Here is a 27724-nt window from a genome sequence, read left to right on the forward strand (position 1 = left end):
CCTTTTAACATCAATTTTATGGTGAGAGGAGGGTTAGTAGGAGAAGAATAATTAAATTCTATAACTTATCAATCTGTGAAGGTTCAAAGTGATTTGGTACAAACTCTGTACAAGGCCATTTTCAGTGGTGAACTTAATTCAATGTTTCTAACTGACTATGAAAGAAGCGAGGCAGTTTTAAGTAGAGGATTTAGCTGCCTTTTGGGGGGAATAAAGCACTCCAGTTTCTTAAGTATTAATTAGTTTAAGACAGCCATTTTAAAAGCTCGTTCAGCCCCTTAATCTGCTGTCTGCCCACATTGGAGGGAGAGGGGGAGGCTTTGCAATTACAAGGAAGCTCTGATTCCTTTGGCTATTCAATCCTATCCTAAATTAAACACATGCTATTTTTCCATTAGTTGTTATGTACTTTTATTACATGTTTTGAAGGAAACAACAAGTTAAGCATTGGTATTTACCATGAAAAGCATTCCAAATTATATACTGTTTTATAGTATTTTTTAACCTACTTTATTTTGTTAAAAATGGCTTTTCATCAGAAAAGCACAAGACTGCAATACAAGGGCTGACTAGAATTTTAATGTCTCTAATCCTGATTTAACATGGTTGAGAACAATCTGGGGAAGCAATTATGTATTTCACAGGAGTTTACACTAGAATAGTGTATAGTTAATAGAAATGAATCCAGTGTGTTCAGGAAGGAAATGGTTTTGCTTTTTCAAATTGTACGCACTTAAGAGAATTATACACCATGGGTACAGACTCGCAGCAAACCAAATCCACAGGATTGGTTGGAGACTAAGATAAGATATTTAGCTTGTTGGTGCTTGTGTTCATAATCCTTTCAGCCATCCATATTAAAAATGAAATTACCATTCTGTGTAACCCTTTGAGTGCTGCATGTTCTTCATTATATAGCTATAGACAGAATAATATATACTTGGGAATAGTTGTCAGACCAGATGACAAATCATAAGACCAAAGATAAAACTTTATCTGACACTGAAATGAGGCTGCAGCCTTAAAATCACTTCCTTGTATACTATGTAGGACTGCTCCCTCCCTCCTTCAGTTCTATTCAGCAGTGGTTGTCTGTGCCCAGTTGACTCCATGTACTTAATGCCTGATGAAACACACAAAGCAATGGATATAGTTGTGACTTTAACACTGTAACTTCACTGCCAATCCATGGTTGGTAGCCATGAAAAACTATAAATCTTTTGAGCATTATGTGATCCTACTGCATTTAATATGTGAAAATTTAGCATAAGTCAGTGAATGTATGAAACTTCTCAACCTGTCCGCAGCTTTTGACACAGTTGATTGCACCGTCCTCCCCTGATGTGTCTCCATTGTCATCTAGCCAAGTGGGACTGCTCTTGCCTGATTTCATTCTTGCCCATCTAATTGTGGCCATAGCACCACTTGCAATAGCTTCTCTTCCTGACCCTGCACCATTACCTCTGGGGTGTCCCCCAAGAACCTATCCTTGGTCCCCTCCTATTTCTCATCTACATGCTGCCCCTCGGCGCATCGCCCAAAAGCACAGTGTTAGTTTTCACACATATGGCAACGACACTAAGTGCTACCTCAGCACCACCTCTCTCAGCTCCTCCACTGTTGCTAAATTATTAGACTCCTTATCTAACATCCTGTACAGGATGAGCAGAAATATTCTCCAATCAAATATTGGGAAATCTGAAGCCATTGCTTTTGGTCCCTGCTCCAAACTCTCTTCCTTGGCCACCAACTCCACTCCTCTCCCTGGCCACAGTCTGAGACTAAACCAGTCTGTCTGCACTTTTGGTGTCGTATTTGACCTTGAGATGAGCTTCCGATCACACATTTGTGCCATCACCAAGACTGCCTATTTTCATCTCCCTAACATCGACCAACTTCACTCCATCTCAGTTGCTGGAACCCTTATTCATACCTTTGTTACCACCAGACTTGACTATTCCAATGCACTTCTTGCTGCTCTTACCCCCCCCCCGCCCAATTCTCCCTCTGAAAACTTGATGTTGTCCCAAACTCTGCTACCCATGCCTTGGCTCACACCAAGCCCAGATCAACTATCACCCATGTGCTCGCTGGTCTACATTGGCTCCTGGACAAGCACATGTTGATTTTAAAACGACCATCCTTGTTTTCAAATCCCTCATGGTCTCGACCCTCCCTATCTCTGTAACCTCCTTCAGGCCCACAACCCGCCAAAGTACATGCATTCTGCATTCCTCTAATTCTGGCCTCCAAAACATCTCTCATTTTAGTCACTCCACGTTTGGCAGCTGTGCCTTCAGTTGCCTACACCCTAAGCTCTGGCATATTGACCGTACTCCTCTCTGCCTCTCTACCTTACTTTTCTCCAATAAGACACTCCTTAAAACCTACCTCTTTGACCAAGCCTTTGGTCATCTGACCTAATATCTCTTCAGTGGATCGGTGTTCTCATTCATTTTATTTTATAATGCTCCTTTGAAGTGCTTTGGGATTTTCTGTTATGTTAAAGATGCTATATAAGTTGTTGTTTTAGTAGTTAATACAGTAACAAAAACGCAATTGATGCAGCTCTCAGCTACTAAAACTTAGAACCACAGTAAAAAGATCATCCCCCATAAGCCGCCTAAGCAGGTTGGAATTAAATTGTACAATGTTGTAATTGTACTGTATGCTGCCAGCTGCTCCTCTAAATGGTATAACTCTTCAATCAGGCGTTTGTCACTAGCATTGCTCCCCTGGATCAAGCTAGTAATCCATATCAGTGAGGCATGTCCAGTGGTAGGATTGCTGGATGCGCTGCCCTTGAACAAACAAGAGATTATCCAAACATTTAACAAACTAAAGGTTTTTTCAAGCTTCTATATATGTTGAGAGGGTGAAGAGAAATTTGATTTATGGTCTATAGACTATACATCATCACAATCTTAATATTAACTGACTTAGCTAGCAGTTTCCAACTGACAAAAATACTAGTGTTTTTAGGTTTTTTTTAAGTAGTAAAATTTCTCTCTTAGGAATGCTGTTTCTTCTATTTTATATACACTAAATGCTCAGATTGCCCATGATTTATTTATATATATAATATATGTGTTTATATATAATAACAAGAAAGCTTCATAGTCCAAAATTGCCTTTTTGGGAGTCATGGTGTTTACATCTTCTATTAAAATAGATTGTGCCGGTTAAGAGCCTCGAAGACAATTATACTTTATGCCCAAATTAGAGAGCAGCAGCCTTTAATGTCCTGAGCCATTTTAACATACCAGTTAATCCTTTTCCCTACTGCCTCTCATTGGCATTAAGCAAATAATGTGTAGCTGCTTACATTAGCCGGGTTGCTTGAGAATCCCATAACCACAGATGGTTTTCATTGAAAATCAATTTTGAGTACAAAAGGCTTACTGAGCCTGACAAGTCAGGTTTATGACTGGTGGGAAGTCTTGGCATGTGAAACTTGAAGGAAGTTCAATCCCCTTGCGCCAAGGGGAGACTAGATCAAAGTGATGGGGTTAATTGACGAAATGGCGCTCTCGAGAAAGTAAGCCAGGTCTGAGGGGATCAAAGAAATTTGCTAGAACTTTGCAGGCTGCTGCATCAGTTCTGTCCAAGTGTGCAGCATGCACCAGATAGGTTGTTGTTTTCTCTGCCTTTTTAAAAGATTTACAGGAATACTTTCTACATCACCCAGTATCTGTCTGCTCAAACTTCCAAGATCTCAGTCATAGTAGACAGTTGTCATGTCAATGAGAGTGTTTGCAAAATGAATAAAATTGCTTGTCCTGCAATGCAATAGATCATGGCTCTATTGTCAGTTTTTGCGCGTGTTTCAAGACCTATGGGTGCTTTCTAGTCAAAAGCCTGTCTACCCTGTTTGAAGACTTATTTGTCAAAGAGCTAGATGTTGCATTGAACCAGATTGTCTCCTTTTCCATACCATATTTTGTTTATTCACATGGAACTGTTGTGTAAGGGCATTTTTGTCTCAAGAGCCCTTGAACTGCTGCCTCTTGGTTGTGGCCACAACTGTTTCCTCACTAAAAATTGGATTGGCAAACTATTCATTTTCCATTTACACCCAGGCAAATGGATAATTTTATCGACTTAATGCACTTTTAAAAAGTGAGTGTATTGCTAGTGATATTTTAGCCTTTGATGGCAAAACACCTCCCTCTACTGGTGGTTTTCAAGTAGTACATTGGATATAAACTCCAATCTTAACATATATCTTCTCCGCTTTTCCCACAGGCATCAGATGTAGGCTCAGAGAAACTCTTCTCACCTGCAGCAAGTAAAGGTAAGTTTATCTTCTTATTCAGGGCAGAATTTAAATTCTTGAGAACACTCAAAACTTCAGCAATCTTTTTATCATTCAGAGCTGAAGTGCCAAATAGCTCTAAATTGGTTTGTTTCAGATTTAAATCACTGCATTTAATTTAAGGGATACTTAAAATTAACGGTGGGAATTAGCAAATTGCCTGAAGTGTACTTTGAAAAGCTGTTCTATAGAAGCTTACTGTTAGTCCAGTAAACGTTTTCAAATTCTATACAACATTGTAATCCAGATTTATAAGGACATTAATTTTCTTCCTTTCCTGAATCTTAAGGTCAGAATTTCACTTCCAGATTTTAGCTCATATAATCTAGCTGAACTTGCTATTCAGCATTGTTCAATGTGTTTCACAATGTGAGCATATGGTGTGTTATTTAAAACCTGTTCAGGTGGCTAGTACTTATTTTTAAACTCACTCATCTGTTTCTGTCTTCTCCCTCAAACTTTGCCAAGATTACTTTAAATATTGACATGCTTAGAATGATCGCTCATTAATATGCCATTTCTATTGTGAACTGTATTCAGTTAAGAATGTGCAGGCTCAGCACAAAGCATCTGTGGACAAAGTTCCACACCAGGTACACATTCTAAATATCTGCCTGTGTAAGTTTTCCCCTTGCTACATTTTCTCTGTTCTCAAAGCAAAGTTGCCCACCAAATTTACAAATTCAAATGCAATAATCCGAAGCCTACTGGCATAACTCACTGGTGTTTGGAACATCTGTTTAATATCTGCTTGCATTTGCAAGAGAAATTCTAATTCCTCAGATCTTCAGTAACTTTGGCTGGAAAATTAACTGATTATGTCAGAAGTTTCCCATCTGCGATGCTCAGTAAATACTTATATTGCTTGAATTCGAAAGAAATAATGTCAGCATTATGCTACTTACAAATATTAGATCTATGTTTTGCAACAAAGTTTTAATATGGTGACTTCAAAAGAAGCTTTTAATTAAAAATGATTAGACAGCTACATTTGGAATCCAAGTTTAGTAGCTGAGTACGGTTATAAGCAGGCAAGGTTTAATTATGGGATCCTGTATACCATTTGCAGCAGTGCCTAAGGTCCTAAGCTCTGGAATTCTTTCACTAAACCTCTCCGCCTCTCAACCACTCTGCCTCTGTCTCTCTCCCCAAAGACTGTCCCTAAAAGATTGTCCAGCTTTGACCAAGCTTTTGGTGACCTGACCTTACCTCCTTGTGTGGCTCAGTGTCAAATATTGTTTGATTATGTGAAGCACATTTGGACATTTCACTGCATTAAGCGCTATGTAGCTACAAATTGTTGTTTAACCGGTGGTGTATGTAGCTTCTGGTATTTCAAGTATTCCTGGGTCTGTCTTTTACAAGGATGAAATTTATTGTGCTTTTTGATTATAATGCTCTTAAGCACATTAACATTTGTGCTGTAAAACATTGATGATTAAATTTTAATGGAAGTGAGCTGTAGCTTTGTGGGTTGACTCTTTTGCATAAAATTGCTTGGCTGCAAACATTGTTTTTCAAAGTATGGGGCTATGAAGCTCCTCTGAGGCCTTTGGTCTTTTTCCTTCCCTCAAACAGTTAGTTCTCATGTAACAAATTCCAGCAGTTGCACCCACGAATAGTCAGTTTAGAACATACACTGAAGATTGAACAATCAGTTATGTTGCACAGACTAAATGCCCTGCAGGAGCATGAAAGGTATTAATAAGAAATGATCTTCTGGAAAGCCCATTAATTTGAAGTGGGCCCATTTCTCTAGTGCTGAGTGACGCAGTTTAGTTTACAGCTGGAAACAATTAAGGTGTAAGTTTTTGAAAAGTGCTTCTATTTCACAAATATCTTTTATCAGCTACATTGTTCTGGCATCCTTTGTCCAACTACTTCTCTTCCATTTTTGATCCCCGTTTCCCACTTCCTCTTTTTATTTTCTCTCAACCTCTTGTATCTTTACCCCGTCAGGCTGAACACCATTTCTTTTACAAGGGGATAGAGATGATGATCTGGATAAGTGCAAGGGAGAATAAAAGAAGGTTGTGCTGATAGATTAAGAGAAGTAGGGTTGGATGAGGTTCATTTGGAGCATAAACAGTTCTTCAGACCAACTGAAAAGCTGGTTTCTGTACTGCAAAACTCTTGTGTTAACCAAGCCTGCTCCAAAAGTGCTTTTTGATTGGATTGCTAGGAATTGAGAGTGACAATGGCTGACATGCCTGCTGCTATTTTTTTTGACTTGGTTTCATTTTTTCAGTAACTTATTCGGTTTTACTTTGCTTTCTCTTGGCAATTCCATAAAATGTCTCAGCTAAAATCAGTAACTTGAAGCGAAGAGGAAGACCCATGGTGCAATGCATTAATGTGCTAACCACACTTTAATTGCTGCCTCATCCCAATTTAACGTTCTGTATAGCAACCCAGCAGTTACACCTTCTGAAAATATTTATTTGGGGTAGAAATAACAGACGTATTTGCATTGATAATGTGCCTTTTATGCCTTCAGGAAAACACCTGAATGCTGCAACTGAAATAGAATCACCATTAGGTAGACAATTATGACAGCATTTTTTTACACAAGATCCCAGAAATGACCATGAATACAGTGCACAACAAATTTGTGCAGTAAACTGCATAGCATGTGGAAAGTAACCTGCCTCAGAATATATTCCTAACTTTCTCACTTATAATGCCATTATTTATTTTAGAATTTAAGAGAGTTTAAAAAAAAAACCTTGTATGACTGGCCAGAGTGTGGTTTCTGTCATTCGATGCTGCTTTTTCAAACTTAATAAGATGTGGCCTTTTTATTTTGAAACTTGGTTTTCCCCTGTTCCCAAAATCAAATTTTCTACATGCACGTCAGGACAATACTGAAGTCTTTGCGAGGGTCACTGCAGTTTTTTTAGAAAGGTTGGTTTTAGTTCTGCAATGTTAATTATTTAACTAAGCAGTTAGAGATTTTTGCTACCTTTTCTTATGACTATGCCTTAGTGAATCCTTATTGTCATTACTTCTCTCCCTCTTTAAAATGTGGAATATTTTAATGTTAAATAAGAAAATGGTTAAAGAGCAAGCTTACTGCAAGTGGTTGTGGCAGTTTGAACAAAGGGTTAGATTATAAGTTTATTAATGGTGCTGATTTTAGAAGACAATTTAGTGTGTAATTGCTATTCCTTTTAGGCATCTTATATAAATCAAACTGATGTATTACACTTAAAATGAGCATCATATACCAATTTGGTCATCAGATTTGAAGCATTGTGGTTTTGCAAACTGTCTCCCTTTTAACTCGGATAATGGTGTTGAACTTTTGCTATTTCTGCTCTTAGCAGGAGGAAACACACTATTGTTGAAAGGTTTATGATGAAAATGAATTGCTTATGTATCATTAACAACTAGCGCATAAATGTGACGTAGCCCTTCCTGACTCTCCTATGGTCAAAATGGAAGGTTTCAGACAGCTGATTGTTGGACAGAAACGAGAGTCCTCACCCAGCCTAGGAGTCGGTCTGTGTTTGTTGGTAAAGAAAGCTGCTTTTTAGTTGTGGTCTTGGTTGGAGTAGTGCATTCCAGAATTTTTTAGACTCATGCTACAGTCTCTATTCAAGTCATTGTACATTGTCTACTGTTTAAAGAGCCTGATTTTTTGTTATGAAAACCAGTCGTAAAACATACTGTTGGTTTAATTACTTTGGAAGGGTCTTCAAGGCCTTGTGGGTTCTGGTTGGTTTTACTCTTCCTGCTCTGTTAACAGAATGTGCTGGCTTATCATGGAAGTCATGTTGCTGGCATGAATGTAGACCACCAGAGGGTATTTTCTTTTTGTCCCATAACCAAGCTCTGTTTTCCTCCTTTGGGACACTTCTAAAGCCTTTTCAACTCATGAAATATGTAGCCTGAAGGGAGAATCATAAGAGCTTTGTGTAGGAATCTGTAGAGAATCAGTTAAAAGAAAGGGGTGTTGACCCATAAGCATAACTGTGTCCATTAATGGAAATATTTTATCTCATGGCAGTGGATGAGTTTACTGTTGTTACATACTGTTTTATTCAGGATTTTTCGATTGACTACTTGATCTAAGTATAGATAGTATGTTGAACTAAATATCACATTTAATGGTTTCCAAAAATCAGATGTTTTGGAGACACAGAAACAAAGCTATATTGGTTCAATAAGTTTATTATTTCAAAATACTAATGCAAATTGGTGTAGTTAAAAGGGTTAAACTTACGAGCCTTCATCTAGCTTGAGCGTGCAAGTTGTTTTTGTGAATAGTGCCTCACAGCTATGATTAATTTTGACCCACAGTATTAAGAGCATTTTCAGAAAGTGTATTGAATTGAATATTTACTGTATCAACTGGAGTAGACCTGGGAAGCTTAGAGGATTATGATGCTTAAACACAGATGGCATTTTAAGCCATTCTTAATTGTTTCCATTAAACCTACCAACCCAACATGTTCTGCTTATACCCTGGGTGGATACAGCAGGTATGACCTTTTGTATTTTCTCCATTTTGGTGCATTTCCATGCATGTCTGTGTCTTTAAAATTGCTTATAATGTTAATTTTGAAAAGATATTTGTAAAATGATTTTATTTCTAAGAGTAATGAAAGCAGAGATTTCACAAAGAAAATTTAGCCCTCTATTTGTCTCCCACTCTCTAATAAGGAGGAGAAAGGAAATTTGAGGCCTAATCTATACTTTACCACTCCTTGCTGATACTGTGCTGCCAAAATGATTACATAATGTTATTACTAAACCAAAGCTTTAGTATTTTTAGTTCAAGATCAAAGTGGTGTCAGTAGGTTAGATGTGGAGACTTTTTTTTGTCCATTTAATACAAAGCAGAAGTAAACTAAGTAAACCATAAATAAACTAAATGCGTTTTAGAAGTAAAAACAGAAAATGCTGGAAAAGCTCAGCAGGTCTGGCAGCATCTGTGGAGACAGAAACAGAGTTAATGTTTCAAGTCCAGATGACCCTTCTTCAGAATGGCTCTGAAGATGGGTCATACAGACTCGAAATGTTAACTCTGTTTCTATCTCCACAGATGCTGCTAGACCTGCTGAGTTTTTCCAGCATTTTCTGTTTTTATTTTGGATTTCCAGCATCTGGAGTATTTAACTTTTATTTTAGTGCATTTTAGAAGTAACTGCTCTGTGCTTAATCTAGGACTCAACAGCCATTCATCAATGCTGGCTGAGTTGAAATGAAGGAAATGGATATACAGTTTACTTAACACAGCAGGGAAGAACTAAAGCCATGTAGGTTTGGCGCAGAGATAGTTGGGGTGGGGGTGAGAGTGAGAAGTGGTCCTGGTGGGTCAGGTGTGTAGATGTAAATGATGGGGTGCACTAGCTGGGCTGAGCAGCATTTCTTATTCTCACCCGTGCTCATGCTAAGTGTTTGCCACTTTTTGTGTTTATACACCTGTAATAATTGCTTTAAAATATTCCCAAGCCTGTCTGGAACAATGTCACCAGATATTGAGTGCTCCAGAGGGAAATGGGTTGGTAGATTTATAAGTGAACATTCAGTTTCTTCCACCACCTCTTGGCAGTGCATGTAATTTGTTAATGTGTTCATTCAGGTATTTTGTGTGGGTGCCTGGGGAATTAGACATGTTGAAACTGACAACCAGAGAATCAGATGAAATTGGATGAACTATTTGAAAAGTAGCAGAAGCTTGACAAAGTATTGTTTTAATTCAAACAAAATAAATACTGAACAGATAGATTATCAATGAAGTTTGCAAGGGCAGCATTACAGCTATCGGTGTAATGCACAAAACGACAGTCCATGATTCTTTGTAAAGAGCATTGTCTTGTAGATATATGAACATAAGGTATAGGACTATGAGTGAGTCACTTGGCCCTTCAAGCCTCCTGTGCCACTCATTGCGACGGTGGCTGCTCTTCTACCTCAACCCCACCTCCCTGTCCTATCCCCACACCTCTTAATTCTTATGCTTCCATATGCTTCTGAGACTTGGACAACCTACAGCAGGCACCTCAAAGCACTAAAGTACCACCAGCACCTTCGTGAGATCCTCCAAATTTGGTGGCAAGAAAGGCGATCCAACAGCAATGTCCTCTCCAAGCTAATGTGCCCAGCATTGAGGTGCTAATTATTTAACAACAACTCTGTTGGGCATGACATATCATTTGTATGCCTGACACCAGACTCCAGAAGCAATTGCTGTACATGGAACTTGATTGTAGCAGGAGATCCCCAAGAGGAGAGCAGAAATGCTTTAAGGAGGTTTTAAAAGCATCTCTGAAGAGGTCAAACATATCCTCTAACTCATGGGAGACCCTGGCTTGTGACCGACCAAAATGGAGAAGGCTCATTCAGGAAGACAACGAACACTTGAGAGACTTTGGGAATGTGCAGAGGCTAAATCAAGGCACCGGAGAGAGCATACAAACCTCCAAACAATCCATCTCCCCAGCCCTTCAGGCACCACTTGCCCACCCCACATTTGAGAAAGTCTGCAGATCACACATTGGATTCATCAGCTCTCTGAGAACCTATTAAACCGAAGTGGAAACAAGTCATCCTCGATCCCAAGAGACTGCCTAAGAGAGAAGAGAAGAATTCTTGGTATCCAAAAATCTGTCATCTCTGTCTTGAACCTGTTCAACAATGGAGCATCCACGGCCCTCTTGGATAGAGAATTCCAAAGATTCACAGCCCTTTGAGTGAAGAAATTTCTTCTCATCTCAGTCTTAAATAGCCAAGCTCTTATTCTGAGGCTATGACCCCGAGTGTTAGGCTCCCCAGCCAGGGGAAACAACTTTTCAGCGTCTACTCTGTTAATCCCTTTAAGAATTTTATATGTTTCAATGAGATCACCTCTCATCCTTCATAATTCCAGGGAACACAGTCCCAATCTGTTTAAACTCTCCTCCTAGGATAATCCCCCTCATCCCTTACAATCCATCCTATACAGACGTATTTTTTCTTGGGTAAGGAGACCAAAGCTACGTACAGCGTTCCCGGCATGGTCTCATCAAGGTCCTATATAATTGCAGTGAGATTTCTCCACTCTTAGCCTTTAATACAAAAGGATTAAAGTATAACTTAATATTTGCTTTCCTAATTGCTTGTAATATCTGCATGTTCATTTTTGTGATTCATGTACAAGGACATCCTGGTTCCTCTGAATACCAAAATTTTCCAGTGTCTCATCATTAAAAAAAATATGCTGAACGTGACTGAAAGCTGCCAACTCCTCCAATCTATCAATAGGCAAATGTGCCATGTAATACAATACAGACAAACTATAAATTCCCAAGTTCAGCTTCTGGTTTTCGTTGAGTTTGCAGCGCTCCTGGAGCAGTTACCGCTGCAGGAAAATACACGTGGACTTCAGGTGAAGAAAGACTTAGGTTCTGCTTTTATGTCGTTCACAGGCAAGTAGCCTGTTGAAATTCTTAATCAGAGTTCACACATGAATAGTTACCTGAGCGAAGCACTGTGGGCAGCAGGAATTATGTCAAAGTGACAGTCAGTGACTTCAGGAGAGGTGGAAGGGAAAGCTGCAAAACACACTTCATGCTTAAAGGGTTAAACTTATTGGAAACTATCTTGCTGAACTTTAAGTTCAAACAGCAGCAACCTTGCCTATTGCCAGTCAATTTTGTGAATTTAAATTTCTCAACATGAATGTGAAGGGGGAAATTTATTGGAGACAGTAGTTCATGGTCATCAAGAAGCCACCTGGAGGAAAAATGTGAAGTATATAAACTATTGAATGTAAACAATGAGCATTTGATCACTCATCCATTATAAAGAAACCACTGTAACTCAGTGCTGAAACTTGATCTCATCCAGTAAGGAAGTTGAACATTTTCTGGTGTGGTGTCATTACAAGTGTTTGATATGAATACATATATCACAGTGCCAGAGGTGATTTTATTTTTTTCATGACATAAGTTTTCTGGGACTTCATTTTAATGGAAGGTGGTGGTTGAATGTTTTACATGATTTAAATTCCTTTATGCAAATTAGTTCAATTATAAGCAATAGCGAACTGTCATTTTCATAACCAAAAAAGTAACAACAACTACTTAAGTTTATATAGTATCTCTAATATACTAAGGTGCTTTACGTAAGTATAATGGAACAACATTTGACACAGAGCCACAAAGGAGATATTGCACCCATAATGAGAAATTAGGCCAAATGACCAAAAGTTTGATCAAAGAGGTAGATTTTAAGGAGCGTATTAAAGAAGGGTGTCTGTCAGTCGTTTTGTTACAGGGTGATGTTGTGCACCAAGTGCAGTTGCATGATCCAGTGCCACTGGATAGCTTACTGCACAGAGGGAGCCAAATGCATAGGTCTCTTCTGCCAATACACAGTCTCTGCATCACCAAAATCCCCTGTACTGCTTCCTCTGTGACACACTGCAACCAGGCACCCCACAGATCTGAAGGGGAACTTGGAGGAACCCTGGCCCCCAGAGATGCGATATGCAAGCCCACAAGCATGTGGACACACCCTGACGTCCATCAACCAGGTCCCATCTATAGGTCAGATAATATCCACTGCCTTGTGGGTCCCACTCGGGCTTGTCAAAGACATTGTGGAGTCCCATAAGCGGCCAGTGATCCTTTTAAGCAGGCACCTTCCGGCAACTCCTGCAACTAAGTGAGCTCCAGATGTAGGGGCTCCTGCCCTTCCTCTGGATTCAGTCTGTAAGGTTGAGGAGATGCACGTGTCTTCAAATCCTGCCCAGACAACGAAAAAACAAATGAAGACACATCACCCTTCCTTTCCAGAGTCAGCTTGTTTGATCATCAAAGGAGGTGAAGAGGATGATCTCATTTGGCCTCACCAGGATTCTGGGGCTGCATTCCCATTATCTCTCCCAGGTGGAAGGATATCAATCAATCAAAGCAGAAAAGCAAGGTGGAGCTATATATGGAATAATTTTCCATCTAAATCTGAGAACTCAGACACAGTGTGTCTGACACCATGTTTCTCATAATGACTTCCTTTGAACAAGACTCCTTACTGGTAATGTGAATTTGGAAAATTACCCTGATAATTGCTGATGATTGTTGAGTACAGGTATATATTAAAATTGCTGTCTTTGCTTCCCAAAGTTAAACTTTTGGTTAACATTGCTGAAGTCATTACGTTAAATAGCTTTTAAGAGGTGATTTATATGACCAAATTTGGAGAGTTCAAGTTTACATACAAGCATACAAAATAGGAGCAGAAGTAGGCCATTCGGCCCCTTAAGCATGTTACACCATTCAATAAGATCATGGCTGACCTGTATTTGTTTCGAGTTCTACATCCCCATCTACCCCTGATGACCTTTGATTCCCTTGCCTAACAAGAATCTATATACCCCTGTTTTAAAAATATTCAGTGACTCCACTTCCACTGCCTTCTGAGGCATAGAATTCCAAAATCGCACAACCCAAAATTCTCCTCTTCTCTGTCCTATAGAGCAACCCCTAATTTTAAAACAGTGCCCCCTCATTCTGGACTCACCCACAAAAGGAAACATTTTTTCCCTACCATTCAGGATCTTATATACTTCAATCAAGTCACCCCTCACTCTTCTAAACTCCAGTGGAAATAAGCCCAGTCCGTCCAACCCATTCTTATAAGACAACCGCTCATCCCAGGTATCAATCTAATAAACTTCCTTTGAACTGTCTCCAACACATTTACATCCTTCCTTAGTTTGTAACGCTAACACTCCCTTCCTAACCAGAGCATTTGATAGGCAAAATTGTGTGATTTCTAAACTCTCATATCAAGTTATCAGGAGCAGAATCGCAGAAGTTCATTTTAAGAAAGTCAGAGTTTCAGTTTTTTCTTAACCTTGTCAGGTTTGAGTATAAGATTATTGGTCCCTTTGAGGCACAATGTCTTCTAGTGACCTGTGTTTTAGATAATAGGCATGGATTTACTTTGCAGTCAACCTCAGCTGTGTTATATCCTTTTGTGCCAATGTTTTCATGCACCAAGGAAATGAAACACACTGATGGCATTCATCCTTTTAACCCCACTCCAGGATTGAGGAAACATCAAATCGACCAGATTCCAAGTGGTTGGAAACCATTTGATCTGCATTCTAACAGTTTAATCCTTAATTTAGTTGTATTGTAATTGTTCTGTTACCTATTGTTGCAAAGCATTATAAGAGTAGACAATGAGATCCACATTAATTTGCTAAAAAGAACATTTTGAGATGTCAAAGGGCAGTGGAGTAATGTTGAATGTGAGTTACATTTAAATGTAAGTTCTGTATTAGCAGAGGTTTCTTGAAGTAGTAGATCATTCCCATCAATGTTGGAGAAAATATTGCAGAAAACGGAAACTAATGTTTGTAAAACGTACAACATTCATTCTGGTGATGGCATGGTTAAGAACTGAACTGCATTCTGCCTCAACTATAACAAGAACCTGCTGTGTTTTGACCCCAGGCTGTGTTCAGTTGCATTCCATTTCCCAGGATTAGGGAAGGAAAGGTCAACTGAGATCTCTCACTCTCCATTGCTATGCAGCAGCCCTTTCTGGAATTGGGATGTGTAGGTGTCAAGCAAAGGCATTTGATGACTCCTACAATAAACTAGCCTGCCAACATTCACTGTCAAGATTCACACTTGAATAATGGCCACTTAGGCAAGGTGCCAGAGGTTGCCCATGCGTGTAGAATGAAACCTCAACAAGAAATTGATGCCTTGAGCAGAACAAATTGGCAATTGGGGAAGAAATTGAGCACCATATAAGTCAATTCTTGAAATAAAGTAGCCATTTCCTTGCAGAAATTCTCATTCCCTGCCCAAAATGTCTGCCTTCTGCTTAGAGATTGGTGACACAGCTTCTGAGAGTTCATGTCCCAACATTATGCCATTGTACTTTGATGCCCTTATGAGATGTGTCTTCAATCCAGAGCATTGCTGGAATTCTACTTTGGTGTCATTTGTTGCAGGATTCAGTACTTCCAGGTGAAATAGCGGGGAAAACTTGAGTTGGAAAAACAAATTGTAAAACTTTTGTCTGTATATTTGATGTGGTTATTTGAGAACAAAACAAATCTAGACATAATTAATATAGGCCGCATCATTCAGCAGTAACCTGGTGACATGTATGGAATGCATGAGGTACAGAGAGTTGTGTAGAGTGGGTGGGTGCACTTTTAAAGAAAAAAATTCCCTGGTCCTGCAACATTACTGCTGCGTCATTTAAAACCAAATAAAATAAATGGCGCACCAAGGAACAGATACATACTATGTGAAACCAGAAGTATCATTGAGAAATGATTGTGGTTCAGGACATGAGCATTTCATTATTTCTCTAGGTGCATGCTACATAGTTTGAAATTCACACCTAGTTTTAAATAATTGTTTTTTTTATACATTCACTGGGCCAGGATTTATTGCCCATCCCTAGTTATCCTTGAGAAGGTGGTAGCGAGTTGTCGTCTTGAACTGCTGCAGTCCATGTGGTGTAGGTACACCCACAGTGCTGTTGGGAAGGGAGTTCCAGAATTATGACCCAGCAACAGTGAAGGAATAGTGATTTATTTCCAAGTCAGGATGGTGAGTGACTTGCGGGCAGGCAGGATCATCCAGACGGTGGTGTTCCCATCTATCTGCTGCCCTTGAGATGCCAGAGATGTCAAGCTTTCTATTTAATTATTTTTTCCCAAAATAGTTTGCAACAGAAATCTGTTTTGTCAAGGAATCTTGATCACTTATGAAAGGAAAATACTGCAGATGCTGGAAACACTCATCAGGTCAGGCAGCACCTGTGGAGAGAGGAACATGACCCATTGTTAGAAGCAGACAAAATTAGAGATGCAGCAGATTTAATCATGTGTGGTGGCAAGGAAAGAACAAGAAGAAAGATTTGTGGTAGGCTGAAGGGCAGGAGAGATTAAATGACAAAAGGGAGTTACGGACAGGGGAGAGAGGCAAACTGAACTCCTTTATTTTTCTTGCTGCCTATCCATAAGCAGAGGTGTTTTAATTTTTGGAATAGGCTGTGGCATGTTTCCCCAAACTTTCCATTTGTGAAATCTATTTTAAAGTGACCCACAGCAAATTCTCTTTAGGGTTAAATCAGAACTATTGTTTATTTATACATTTAAACCCAGGTAATGACCATTGCAGCTACTTACACACACACACACACACACACATATGCACATGCACACAGCACACACACAAGACATGCACACAAGGAGATAGGAAAGGAAAGAGTCTTACCACTAGTATTGACCTAGGACAAAAAAAATCCCAAAGATAGGAATACTAATTCACATTAATGTTAGAGTCTAGAATGTCAGAGTCCAGTGAGGGTTTGTTCATGTAGCAATTAAAGTTCAGGCAGGTTCAGCTAGCAGAAAGCAGGAGTTGCCAAATTCCTTCAAAGTTGTTGACAACACAGCAAGATGAGGTTGGTATACAGAGACTCGGTCTGCTCTCCAGTTAATGGCAGGGATCTTCCAGAGGACCAGGCTTTGAGGAGGTTCAGACTTGAGTCAGGCTTTGTTGTCAGCCTGGAGGTCACACTTTGGTGTCGACAGGCTGGATGTTTAACAGCAGACTGCCCTGGGGGTCCAGGAATGTAATATTAAAACCTTCCAAAGGCCAAAGGAGCATAGTCATGTGGTGTTGCCCATTGATGAGTCAGTTTCAGGTTAACCATCGGTTTTTATGTCTCTGGTCAAATTCCATTGTTTACCTTAGGAGATAGATGGTGGCTATTTGCACCTCAGCAGGTATAATGAGTTTCGATAGTGCTCTCTTTGTTGTTGGGGAGATGGACTGTTTGTTGCTCCTTTGTTTCATTGATAGTGATGAGTGTGAGATTTCACAAGGATGAGGGTTGAGCTTTGTCCTGTAAATACTGTTGGAAGTTTCCAGAACTGTAGTCAACTTGCAAATCGTGTGACCTGTAGCAGCCATGTCTAGTAAAGTCAATTTTTAAATGAGCAGAAAATAAGGTCTGATTTACATAGTTTTGATCTCTTTCATGTCTTCGGAACTTGACAAGGGATGATGGTGCAAAGCAAAAGGAGATGATAATGAAATAAGTAAAGAAACAAATGGGGTAAAACAGAATCATGACCAACAGCTGCCACCCGAAAACAAAAAAAAAGGTGGGACAGAGGTTATGATCTGAAATTGTTGAACTCAGGGCTAAGTTTGGAAGGTTGTAATGTGCCTGATTGGAAGAAGAAATCCTGCTCCTGGAGCTTACGTTGAGCATCATTGAAACAGCGTAGCAGATCGAGGGCAGAGAATTAAAGTGAAAAGTGACCAGAAGTTTGGGGTCATTTTGCAGGCTTCAACAGGGGTGTCCTGCAAAGTGGTCCCATATCCTGCGTTTGGCCTCCTTGTAGAGAGGAGACCACATTGTCAGCAGCAAATTGTGTATTAAATTGGCAGAAGTGCAACTGTTTCACCTAGAGGGACCTTGGATGTTAGGAAGTGGCAGGAAGAAAGGTAAAAGAACAAGTGTTGCACCTCTTGGGCTTGCTTGGGTGGGGGAGAGGGTAGGAGTAGGGTAGTGGCATCATGCTGAAGGAAGCATAAATGGCATAGGATGATCCATTGATTGTGAGGCTATTGGGATGAAAGGCAAGGACAAGGGAAACCCTATTGCATTTCCAGGAGGAGAAGGGGTGAGAGCAGAATTGGAGAAATGGAATGGGCCATGGTTGAGGGCCTTGTCGACCACAATGGCGGGGTATCCTCGGTTGAGGGAAAAGGAAGATATAGCAGCAACACTTCAATATTACACAAGATGTATGGCATAGAAACAAGCCAGTCAGTCCATACCAGTGTTTATGCTCCTCTAATCTTTTCTCATCTAATTTTTATTTATCTATTCATTCAAGGGATGCGGGTGTCACTGGCTCTAGGCCAGCATTTAATCTACCATCTTAACTATCTATTCCCTTCTCCCTCAAATGTTTGTCTATCTTCCCTCCCCTTAAATACATCTGTACTATTCACTTCAACCATTCCCTGTAGGTATTGAGAGCTGTGTGCAGGCAATTTCAATTTCTGACCTGAGTCAGCAAAAGAAAACACCAATTATCTAAAAAAAAAAGCAATTTACTTCAAAAGTAAATTTTCTGGCATTAAAAATAATAAAACGAACATTGATCCTGCATCCCAATCTATTCTGTTAGTTGTCTTAAAGATTAGAATATTATGGTGAGCATAATGTGATGTCCTGTTCACAACTTGTAAATCTGTCCCGGGCTTCCCTGTTTCTGTTTCAATTTCCCCATCAGTTCTGTGCTATAAATTCATTGCAAAACCCAGCTATGAGAACATACCTGGAACAGGAGTCCTTTCCAGCTTGCACCTTTCTGATTAATAGAGCATGGCTCATTAGACAGAGGAACCTTCAATTTTACAAAATCAGTTTCCTATGTATTTTTGAAGAGCATTTGTCACAAGCTGGCATTAGGAAAATGTTCACCCTCCAAGAATAAATCACAATATTGAGGTAAAATAGTTGGTTTTGACACAAAATATAGCTGGAATCCTGTGACATTTATATTTAACTATATCTAGCAGTATTATAAATCTTTACTGTGATCTTGTACTCATCGATATGAATTGCAGTCTCAGATTTCTTTTTGTTGTAAGGTTTCACCATGAAACTGGCTTGTTTAGAGAATGTTGCTCTGGATTACAAAATTTGCCAAATATAAGGTCATATTAGAACAGGTCATCAGAGTGGGTGGCTGATTACATTGGTGTTCCCAGTGTGCTTGGCACAGAATGCAAATGCAGGTTCACTTCCCACTCCGTCACAATTTGTCCGTCCAACTGGGAGACCTGGAAAACTCAAAAGCAGCCATTTCCCTATCAGGAACTGAAAATCAGAAGGCGAGAGTATTATCAGGTTTTAGCTATACTAATTCTCTCAGTTGAATCAGTTGCTGCTGCCACTGAGAAAGACCTATATTCCACATTCAGTAAAGAATTAAAGGAAACAAATCCAGAGGGGGGGGGTAGAGAGAGTGCAGGTGGGAATTTCTGTAAACTAACACAATTGCCATAAATTAGGAAGCAAATTGCAAGAAGGCTTTAAATGTTCAATCTGAACATTTCCTTTCCTTAAGCAATGATGTCACAAGAGACTGAAGAACGAGAGCAAAAACTTAAGCTGTTGGATTTTTCAGTGTCTGTAAATCCCGTTCAGGTCACACCTGATGTGCTTACTGTTCTGTGTTTTAGGAGTTTTCAAGCTTTTCTCTGCCAAACCACGCGCGCGCGCGCACGCAGACACACACACACACACACACACACACACACACACGCAGACACACACACACACACACACACACACACACACACACACACACACACACACACACACACACACACACACACACACAACCCACACACACACAGCCCCCCCAACTGTTTAAAAACCATTGCCCTGCAATATTTTGTGGATTTTCTGGAAGAATTCTTTGAAATAAATCACAAGCTGAATATTAGTCTTTATAATTCTGAACTAGAACTCAGGTAATATATTGATAACTTTTAAAATGCCAACAGCTTTGGTCTGTGTTCTGTTTCTTTGTTGATAGATTCTTCCACTGAAAGTGAGTTCTATGTTTAATCTCAGTCATTCAGCCTGCATGGAACTTTTCACCCCGATTATTCATTAAATGCAACATTTCATGCACAATGGGAGGAAATGATTGAGGTGCAGAGGGACCTAGGTGTTTTAGGGCATGAGTCACAAAAAATTAGTATGCAGGTACATCAAGTAATTAAGAATGGAATGGAATTATTATGAGAGGAATTGAACGTAAAAGCAAGGATGCTATGCTTCAGCTAAACATGGCATTAATGAGACCACATTTTGAATCCTATGTGCAATTTTGGTCTCATTATTTAAGAAAGGATGTAAATACCTCATAGGTGATTTAGAGGAGGTTTACTAGTTTGATACCTGGAATGAGGAAAGTTAGACAGACTGGGCTTGTTTTCACTGGAGTTTAGAAGAGTGAGGGGTGACATGATTGAAGTATATAAGATCCTGAATGGACTTGACAAGGTGGATGTGGAAAGGATGATTCCTCTTGTGGGTGGGTCCAGAACTAGGGGGCACAGTTTTAAAATTAAGGGTTGCCATTTTAGGACAGATGAGAAATTTTTTCTGAGCATTGTGCGACTTTGGAACTCTGCCTCCAAAGGCAGCAGAGGTGGGGTCGTTGACTGTTTTTAAAGTAGAAGTAGACAGATTCTTGTTAGGCAAGGGAATCAAAGGTTATCAGGGGTAAATAGGAATGGAATTTAAAACACAAACAGATCAGCCACAATCTTATTGAATGGCGGAGCAGGCTCTAGGGCCGAATGGCGTATTTCTCCTATTTCATATGTTCGTAACAATTTGGTTCCCTTAAACAGCTTTCTGTATTAAGATAAAATGAGTTGAATTATTTATTGTATTTCTGAAATTGTGCATTGATTTGTTTTTTTTTTTAAAAATCAGGCCTATGTTAATTGCATCAATCATATTGAGGCCGAGAAAATACTGCAACCAAGATGATAGTGGTGCCATTCCCCTTGAATGGCCATAGTGCTGCCAGTATTATCTCTAGATTGGTGACAGGCAGGGAATTCCAGGATCTTGATCAGCATTGTGAAGGAACAGTGGCATATGCCCAAGTCAGGGTAATGTTTGACCCAAAAGAGTTGGTGCATTCCCAGTCAACAGTGCTGTCAAGCGGCACTTGCTTAGCAATAACCTACTCACTGATGCCCAGTATGGGTTCCCCCAGGGCCACTCAGCTCCTGACCTCATTACAGCCTTGGTTCGAACATGGACAAAAGAGCTGAACTCCCAAGGTGAGGTGAAAGTGACTGCCCTTGACATCAAGGCAGCATTTGACCGAGTGTGGCATCAAGGGGTTCTAGCAAAACTGGAGTCAATGGGAATCGGGGAAAACTCTCCACTGGTTGGAGTCATACCTAGCACAAAGGAAGATGGTTGTGGTTGTTGGAGGTCAGTCATCTCAGCTCCAGGACATCACTGCAGGAGTTCCTCAGGATAGTGTCCTCGGCCCAACCACCTTCAGCTGCGTCATCAATGAACTTCTTCCCATCATAAGGTCAGAAGTGGGGATGTTTGTTGCTGATTACACAGTGTTGAGCAACATTGACAACTCCTCAGATACTAAAGCAGTCCATGTCCAAATGCAGCAAGACCTGGACGATATCCAGGCTCGGGGCTGACAAGTGGCAAGTAACATTCACGCCAGACAAGTGTCAGGCAATGACCATCTCCAACAAGAGAGATCCAACTATTGCCCCTTGATGTTCAACAGCATTACCATCACTGAATTCCCCACTATCAACATCCTGGGGGTTACCATTGACCAGAAACTGAACTGGACTAGCCATATAAATACTGTGGCTACAAGAGCAGGACAGAGACTAGGAATCCTGCGATGAGTAACTCACTCCCTGACTCCCCAAAACCTGTCCACCATCTACAAGGCACAAGTCAGGAGTGTGATGGAATACTGCACACTTGCCTGGATGAGTTCGGCTCCCATAACACTCAAGAAGCTTGACACCATCCAGGACAAAGCAGCCCGCATGATTGGCACCACATCCACAAACATTCACTCCCTCCACCACCAACGCACAGTAGCTGCAGTATGTACCATCTACAAGATGTACTGCAGGAATTCATCAAGGCTTCTTCAACAGCACCTTCCAAACCCATGATCACTACCATGTAGAAGTACAAGGGCAGCAGATAGATGGGAACACCACCACCAGAAAGCTCCCCTCCAAGTCATTCACTATCCTGATTTGGAAATATATCGCCGTTCCTTCACATTCGCTGGGTCAAAATCCTGGAACTCCCTAACAGCACTGTGGGTGTACCTACACCACATGGACTGCAGCGGTTCAAGAAGGCGGCTCACCACTACCTTCTCAAGGGCACTTAGGGTTGGGCAATAAATGCTGGCCAAGCCAGTGAAGCCCACATCCCATGTGTGAATTTTTTTTTAAATCTTGATGTTCTGGTCCTTGGTGACACAAAAGATTAGTATACAGGTACAGCAGGTAATTAGGAAAGCTAAAATGTTATCATTTATTGTCAGGAGAATTGATTACAAAAGTAGGGAGGTTATGCTTCAGATGTACAGGGCATTGGTGAGGCCACAGCTGGAGTATTGTGTACAGCATTGGTCTCCTTATTTAAAGAAAGATGTAAATGTGTTAGAAGCAGTTCAGAGAAAGTTTACTAGACTAATACCAGGAATGTGTGTGTTGTCTTATGAGGAAAGGCTGGACAGGTTAGGCTTTTATCCACTGGAATTTAGAAGAGTAAGAGGCAACTCAAATGAAACCTTTGAGATCCTGAGGGGTCTTGACAGAGTGGATATGGAGAGGATGTTTCCACTTGTGGGAGAATCTAGAACTAGGGGTCACTGTTTAAAAATAAGAGGTTGCTCATTTAAGTCAGATGATGAGAAATTTTTTTCACTCTGAGCGTTGAGAGTTTGTGGAGCTCTCTTCCTCAAAAAGTGGTGGAAGCTGAGCCTTTGAATATTTTTAAGGCAGAGATAGATTCTTGATTAACGAGGGTGAAAGGTTATCGGGGGTAGGCAGGAATGTTGGGTTGAGGTTACATTCCAATCAACCATGATCTTATTGAATGGCAGCGCAGGCTCGAGGGGCCAAGTGGCCTACTCCTAATTCGTATGTCCTGGGGTTGGGAGACACTGGGGCCAAGATAAATTGGGTTAGTTTCCTTCACGTGCCAATATATTACCTCCCTTTACACAGCCTCCATAAGTATCCCAGTTAGCTTCCTGCACCTTAAGTTACTTTCCTTCCATTATGAGCCACCACTGTAATTTTGGCTCTTCCTGTTGTTGGAAAAGACATTTCACTAAACATTGCAGCTGTGCTCACACCTCAATTAAAATTCCACATGAATTGTTTAAAAAAAGAAATATGGGTTGAGCATGTGAGTTAAAACTCATGGAAGGCTGGTAAGTAGGTAATAAACATGTCGTATCTGATAAATGCTAAGTTCAGGGCTTAATCTGTGGCATGTTAGCTGATTTCAGTCAAGATGGCAGTTGGGGATGTTTTACGTTTGACATGTATCCCCAAAGCTAGGGAGAGAAAAAAACAACTATGATTCTTTCTGCCTGTTTGTTCAAGTGGTTGCATAGTGGTATTCTCACTGGACTAGTATTCCACAGACCCTGGTCTGGGGACCCGGGTTCAAATCCTGCCACGTCAGATGGTGAAAGTTGAATTCAGTAAAAATCTTAATTAAAAGTCTGATGATGACCATTGCTGATTGTCATAAAAGCCCATCTGGTTCACATCTGCTGTCCTTACCTGATCTGGCCTACATGTGACTCCTACATGTGGGATTGACTCTTAAATGCATTCTGAACAAGGGCAATAAATGCTGGCCTAGCCAGCAACGCCCAAATTCCATGAACGAATAGAAATAAATCATTGCCTGTGCAGGCCTGACAATTTGGTACTCGTCTGTAGTTTAGCATTCATTGTATTCATTATGCAGGTTCAAACAAGAAGAATTGCAGTTTGAGCATGGTACTGGATGGCAGCTAACACCTGTGGAAACAAATACCAACATGAGTCACTGCCTTTAAAAAAAGGCAGGGTAACAAAATTGGCTGGAGGGAAGGAAAGAATGCAGTAGACCCTGTACTCCAAGTTGATCCAAGTATTTGTTTGTCACAGTGACAAGCTGTTTAAGAGTACATCTTGCCAGATCATTTGCCCAACTACATGCCCAGACAGGAAGTGTGCAAGTTTCATAGACTCATATAGAGTTTCACAGCATGGAAAGAGGCCCTTCAGCCCATTGTGTCCATGCCAGTCATCAAGCTCCCTATCTACTCTAATCCCATTTTCCCAGCACTTGGCTCAGAGCCATGTATGCTATGGTGTTTCCAGTGTTCGTCTAAATACTACTTAAATGTTGTAAGGGTTCCTGCCTCTACCACCCTTTCAGGCAAAGAGTTCCAAATACCACCACCCCCAGCCCCCGGATGGATAAATTGTTCCTCAAATCCCCCTCTAAGCCTCGTGCCCCTCACCTTAAATCTTTGCCCCTGGTTATTGCCCCCCCCCCCCACCAAACTAAAGGGAAAGGTTTCTTTCTATCTACCTTATCTTTGCCCCTCATAATTTTGTGCACCTCAATCAGGTTCCCCCTCAGCCTTCACTGCTCTAAGGAATATTATTTAAGTTTCTTCCCTTTCTAAAAAAGAAGCTAGAACTCACACCTTTGCTTAATACAGCTTTAAAGTATCAGCTCTCTGCATTGTGCTGACGCCACTTTTGTCAGCCTTTTCGAATTCTGGCGGGGCTCCTGCTGGGGTTAGCTGCTGCTTCGACTGGCTCGATCTGGACCTTGACCCTCAGGCTTTTATTGAGAAGCCCTGCTGGCGCCGTTCACCCCAGGCTTGCTGCACTCCGCACCCACTGCTGCTCTATACTGGCTCCACTACCCTGCACACTGGCTTCAGAATTGATTTTATCCATTTGTTTCTGGCATTGTGTAGCTTCGATTTATGGACATAACATAAGAAATAGGGGCAAGAGTACACCATTTGGCCCCTCAAGTCTACTCCACTGTTCAGTAACATCACATCTGATCTGATCGCGGCCTCAACTGTACTTTGCTGTCTGCCCCCATAATCTTAGACTCCTTTGTAGATCAAAAATTAGCCTAGCTCAACCTTAAATATATTCAATGACCCAGCATCCATTGCTGTCTGGGATAGAGAATTCCAAAGATTCTTGACCCTCTGAGAGTAGGAATTTTCCTCAGCCCTGTTATATATGGGAGACTTCTTACTCTGAAACTGTACCCACAAGGGGAAACATCCTCTCATCATCTCCCTTGTCGAGCTTACTCAGATTCCTATATGTTTCAATAAGATCACCTCTCATTCTTCTAAACATGCTCAACCTTCCCTTATAAGACAACGTCTTCATTTCATTCTCTTCTCTGTTGCCAATGCAAATATACCCCTCCTTAAATACTCTCACCAATGTCCTGTACAGATGTAGCAAGATTTTCCTACTTTATACTCCATCTACCAAGTTTTTGCACATTCACTTAACCTACATATATCCCTTTTCAGATTCTTTGTGTCCCACTCACAACTTGTTTTCCTCAGCAGGTCAGGCAGCATCTGTGGAGAGAAAGAGAGTTAACATTTCAGGTCTGAAGAAATGTCATCCACCTGAAAAGTTAATTCTGTTTTGTTCCACAGATGCTGCCTGACATGCTGAACATTTGCACATTTTTTGTTTTTATGTCAGATTTTCAGCATCCACAGTATTTTGCCCTTGTAACCATGAGTCTTACCTTGTGTAACCTTTTATGTGGCATCTTATTGAATGCTCTTTGGAATTGACTGGCACTGTATTTGTACAACATTGAATTCTCTAAGTATTAGGGTCAGCTGGGCTCAATAAACCCGATACTGTTGTGTTGGTTTGGAAGAAGATATGGGCACAGCATTTCACTATTACAGCTGGGAGGTGGGTTATTTCCCACTAATTTACCTGATTAGGGTGGTGAGCTATACAGACCAGACGTTTTTATGTTCAGTCTCTTGTCTGTAATACACAAACTAATTTCTGCCATGGTGGTGTTAGGATACCCATTCCTAAATGTTTGTGTAGCATCTGCTGCTGGAATTGCTCATGCTGATACCTCAAGGATCAAACTCAATTGTAGTTGACTTGTGATTAAATAGACAAGCAGTACCTACCATCTAGGCTTGCATTTCAAAAATGAGGTAGGAAAGTGTGCCTGGCAGCTATGGAACCATTCCCAAGAAAGGAGAGGAAGGCAAATGCACCTCAAAACTTAGCAATTTGTATAATTGATTTAATCATCAATGTACAGGTTCAGTCCAGTGTTGACCAGGAACACTCAGGACTCCTAATGTTGTTCTTCCACCATGTAGGATCAGGCAGGCCATTCTACACTTTAGTGGACAGGCTAAGTAGTGATGGAAAAGTTAGCCAACTTCTTGTCTGCAGTGGGGATAAGTCCTAAATTTACCCTGTTTCCGAGCAGAGTTAACCTGTTGATGAACAGTGTCTGTTGGTTGACGGAGCATGCCCACCTTTGAAGATTGAGAACTTCCAGTTAAAAAGATTTAGAAACTATTTTGCCATCAGTCACAATGTGAACAAATTTTGTTCATTATATCGTTATGATCCCTTAGAGACTGATAAATTTTATAAAAGAGATATGAATTTTCCAGTGACCTACGCTTCACCAGGGTGAATCTTCCAGCGCCCTTTTAAACAAAGACCTGTTCACTCAACTCTGAGAGCATAACTGAATGGACTTCACGTTGCAAGGTACCCTCTGGTGATTTTGTGATCTTTACTCTTCACAAGCCTACTTTCCTCAAACATGAGTTCTATCCTCACCAGCCCACAATTGGTGGTTAATCCAAAAGCAGTCCTTTTCTTCTGCCTGGCACCTGCTTTTGGCCTTCTCCCCAAAAATTCCCTCACTGACTGCCTCTGAGAATCTATAAGTGAGCAAGCAGCAAGATCAACTGTCTCTTCTTTTGTGTCAAGAAGTTAAAACTTACACCTTCCTTTCAGTATGTTTTGACCTGGGCACCTGTCCCCATGCAACCACGGGCTTGTCTCTGGGCAGACTTAATATGAGGTCACATACCCCTCTCCACTACTCCATTTTACTGTGAATTAAAGGGGACAGTTTAAAACATATCCATCTTATGTAAAGTCCAGCAGCTGTAATATGTATTTTTTTTAAATGTATGTTGCCAATCATAAACTTGAAGTAATCTGGATTCCTTCAGTAAACATTGCTGTTTGGAAATTTCATCTTTGCAACACTGGCCTTTGAGTCCAACTCGACAACATAACCTAAGCTAGCACCCTAGTGCAGTACTGCACTGAGGAAAGGAATATTTGCTTTGATACCTTTGGAAGCATAAGGACACCCTAAAGTGCATTACAGCCAATTAAGCATTTTTGAAGCATATTAGATTGGCTGCCAATTTGCACACAAGGGCCAACATACAACAATGTGATAATGACAGGATAACTTGTATTAATTTATTTGTATTAATTATGTTGGTTGAGGGATAAGTATTGGTTAGGCCACTGAGGAGAACTCCCCTGTTTTTCTTCAGAATAATGCAGTGGAACCTTTTGCATCCATCTGAGAGGGCAGACAGGGCTTTGTTATAACATCTCATCTGAACAATTGTACCATCGATTGGACAGCACTCCATCAGTACTGCACTATAGTGTCGGCCTATATTTTGTGCTTAAGTCTCGAGTGGGGTTTGAACTCCCAACTGTCTTGACTCAGAGACAAGAATGCTACCCA

General features: G+C 40.6%; 1 protein-coding gene across 14 annotated transcripts in view; it reads left to right on the top strand.

Moving 5' to 3' along the window:
- Positions 1-27724, top strand: part of fbrsl1 (fibrosin-like 1) — a 985718-nt gene that overhangs the window by 875903 nt on the left and 82091 nt on the right. For all 14 annotated transcript variants that reach the window (XM_041202184.1, XM_041202197.1, XM_041202189.1 and 11 more), the window contains one exon: positions 4246-4294. In XM_041202184.1, the coding sequence (XP_041058118.1) occupies positions 4246-4294 (49 nt within the window). The remainder of the gene's footprint in view (positions 1-4245; positions 4295-27724) is intronic.

Source organism: Carcharodon carcharias, chromosome 13 (genome assembly GCF_017639515.1).
Source record: "Carcharodon carcharias isolate sCarCar2 chromosome 13, sCarCar2.pri, whole genome shotgun sequence".
Taxonomy (NCBI): domain Eukaryota; kingdom Metazoa; phylum Chordata; class Chondrichthyes; order Lamniformes; family Lamnidae; genus Carcharodon; species Carcharodon carcharias.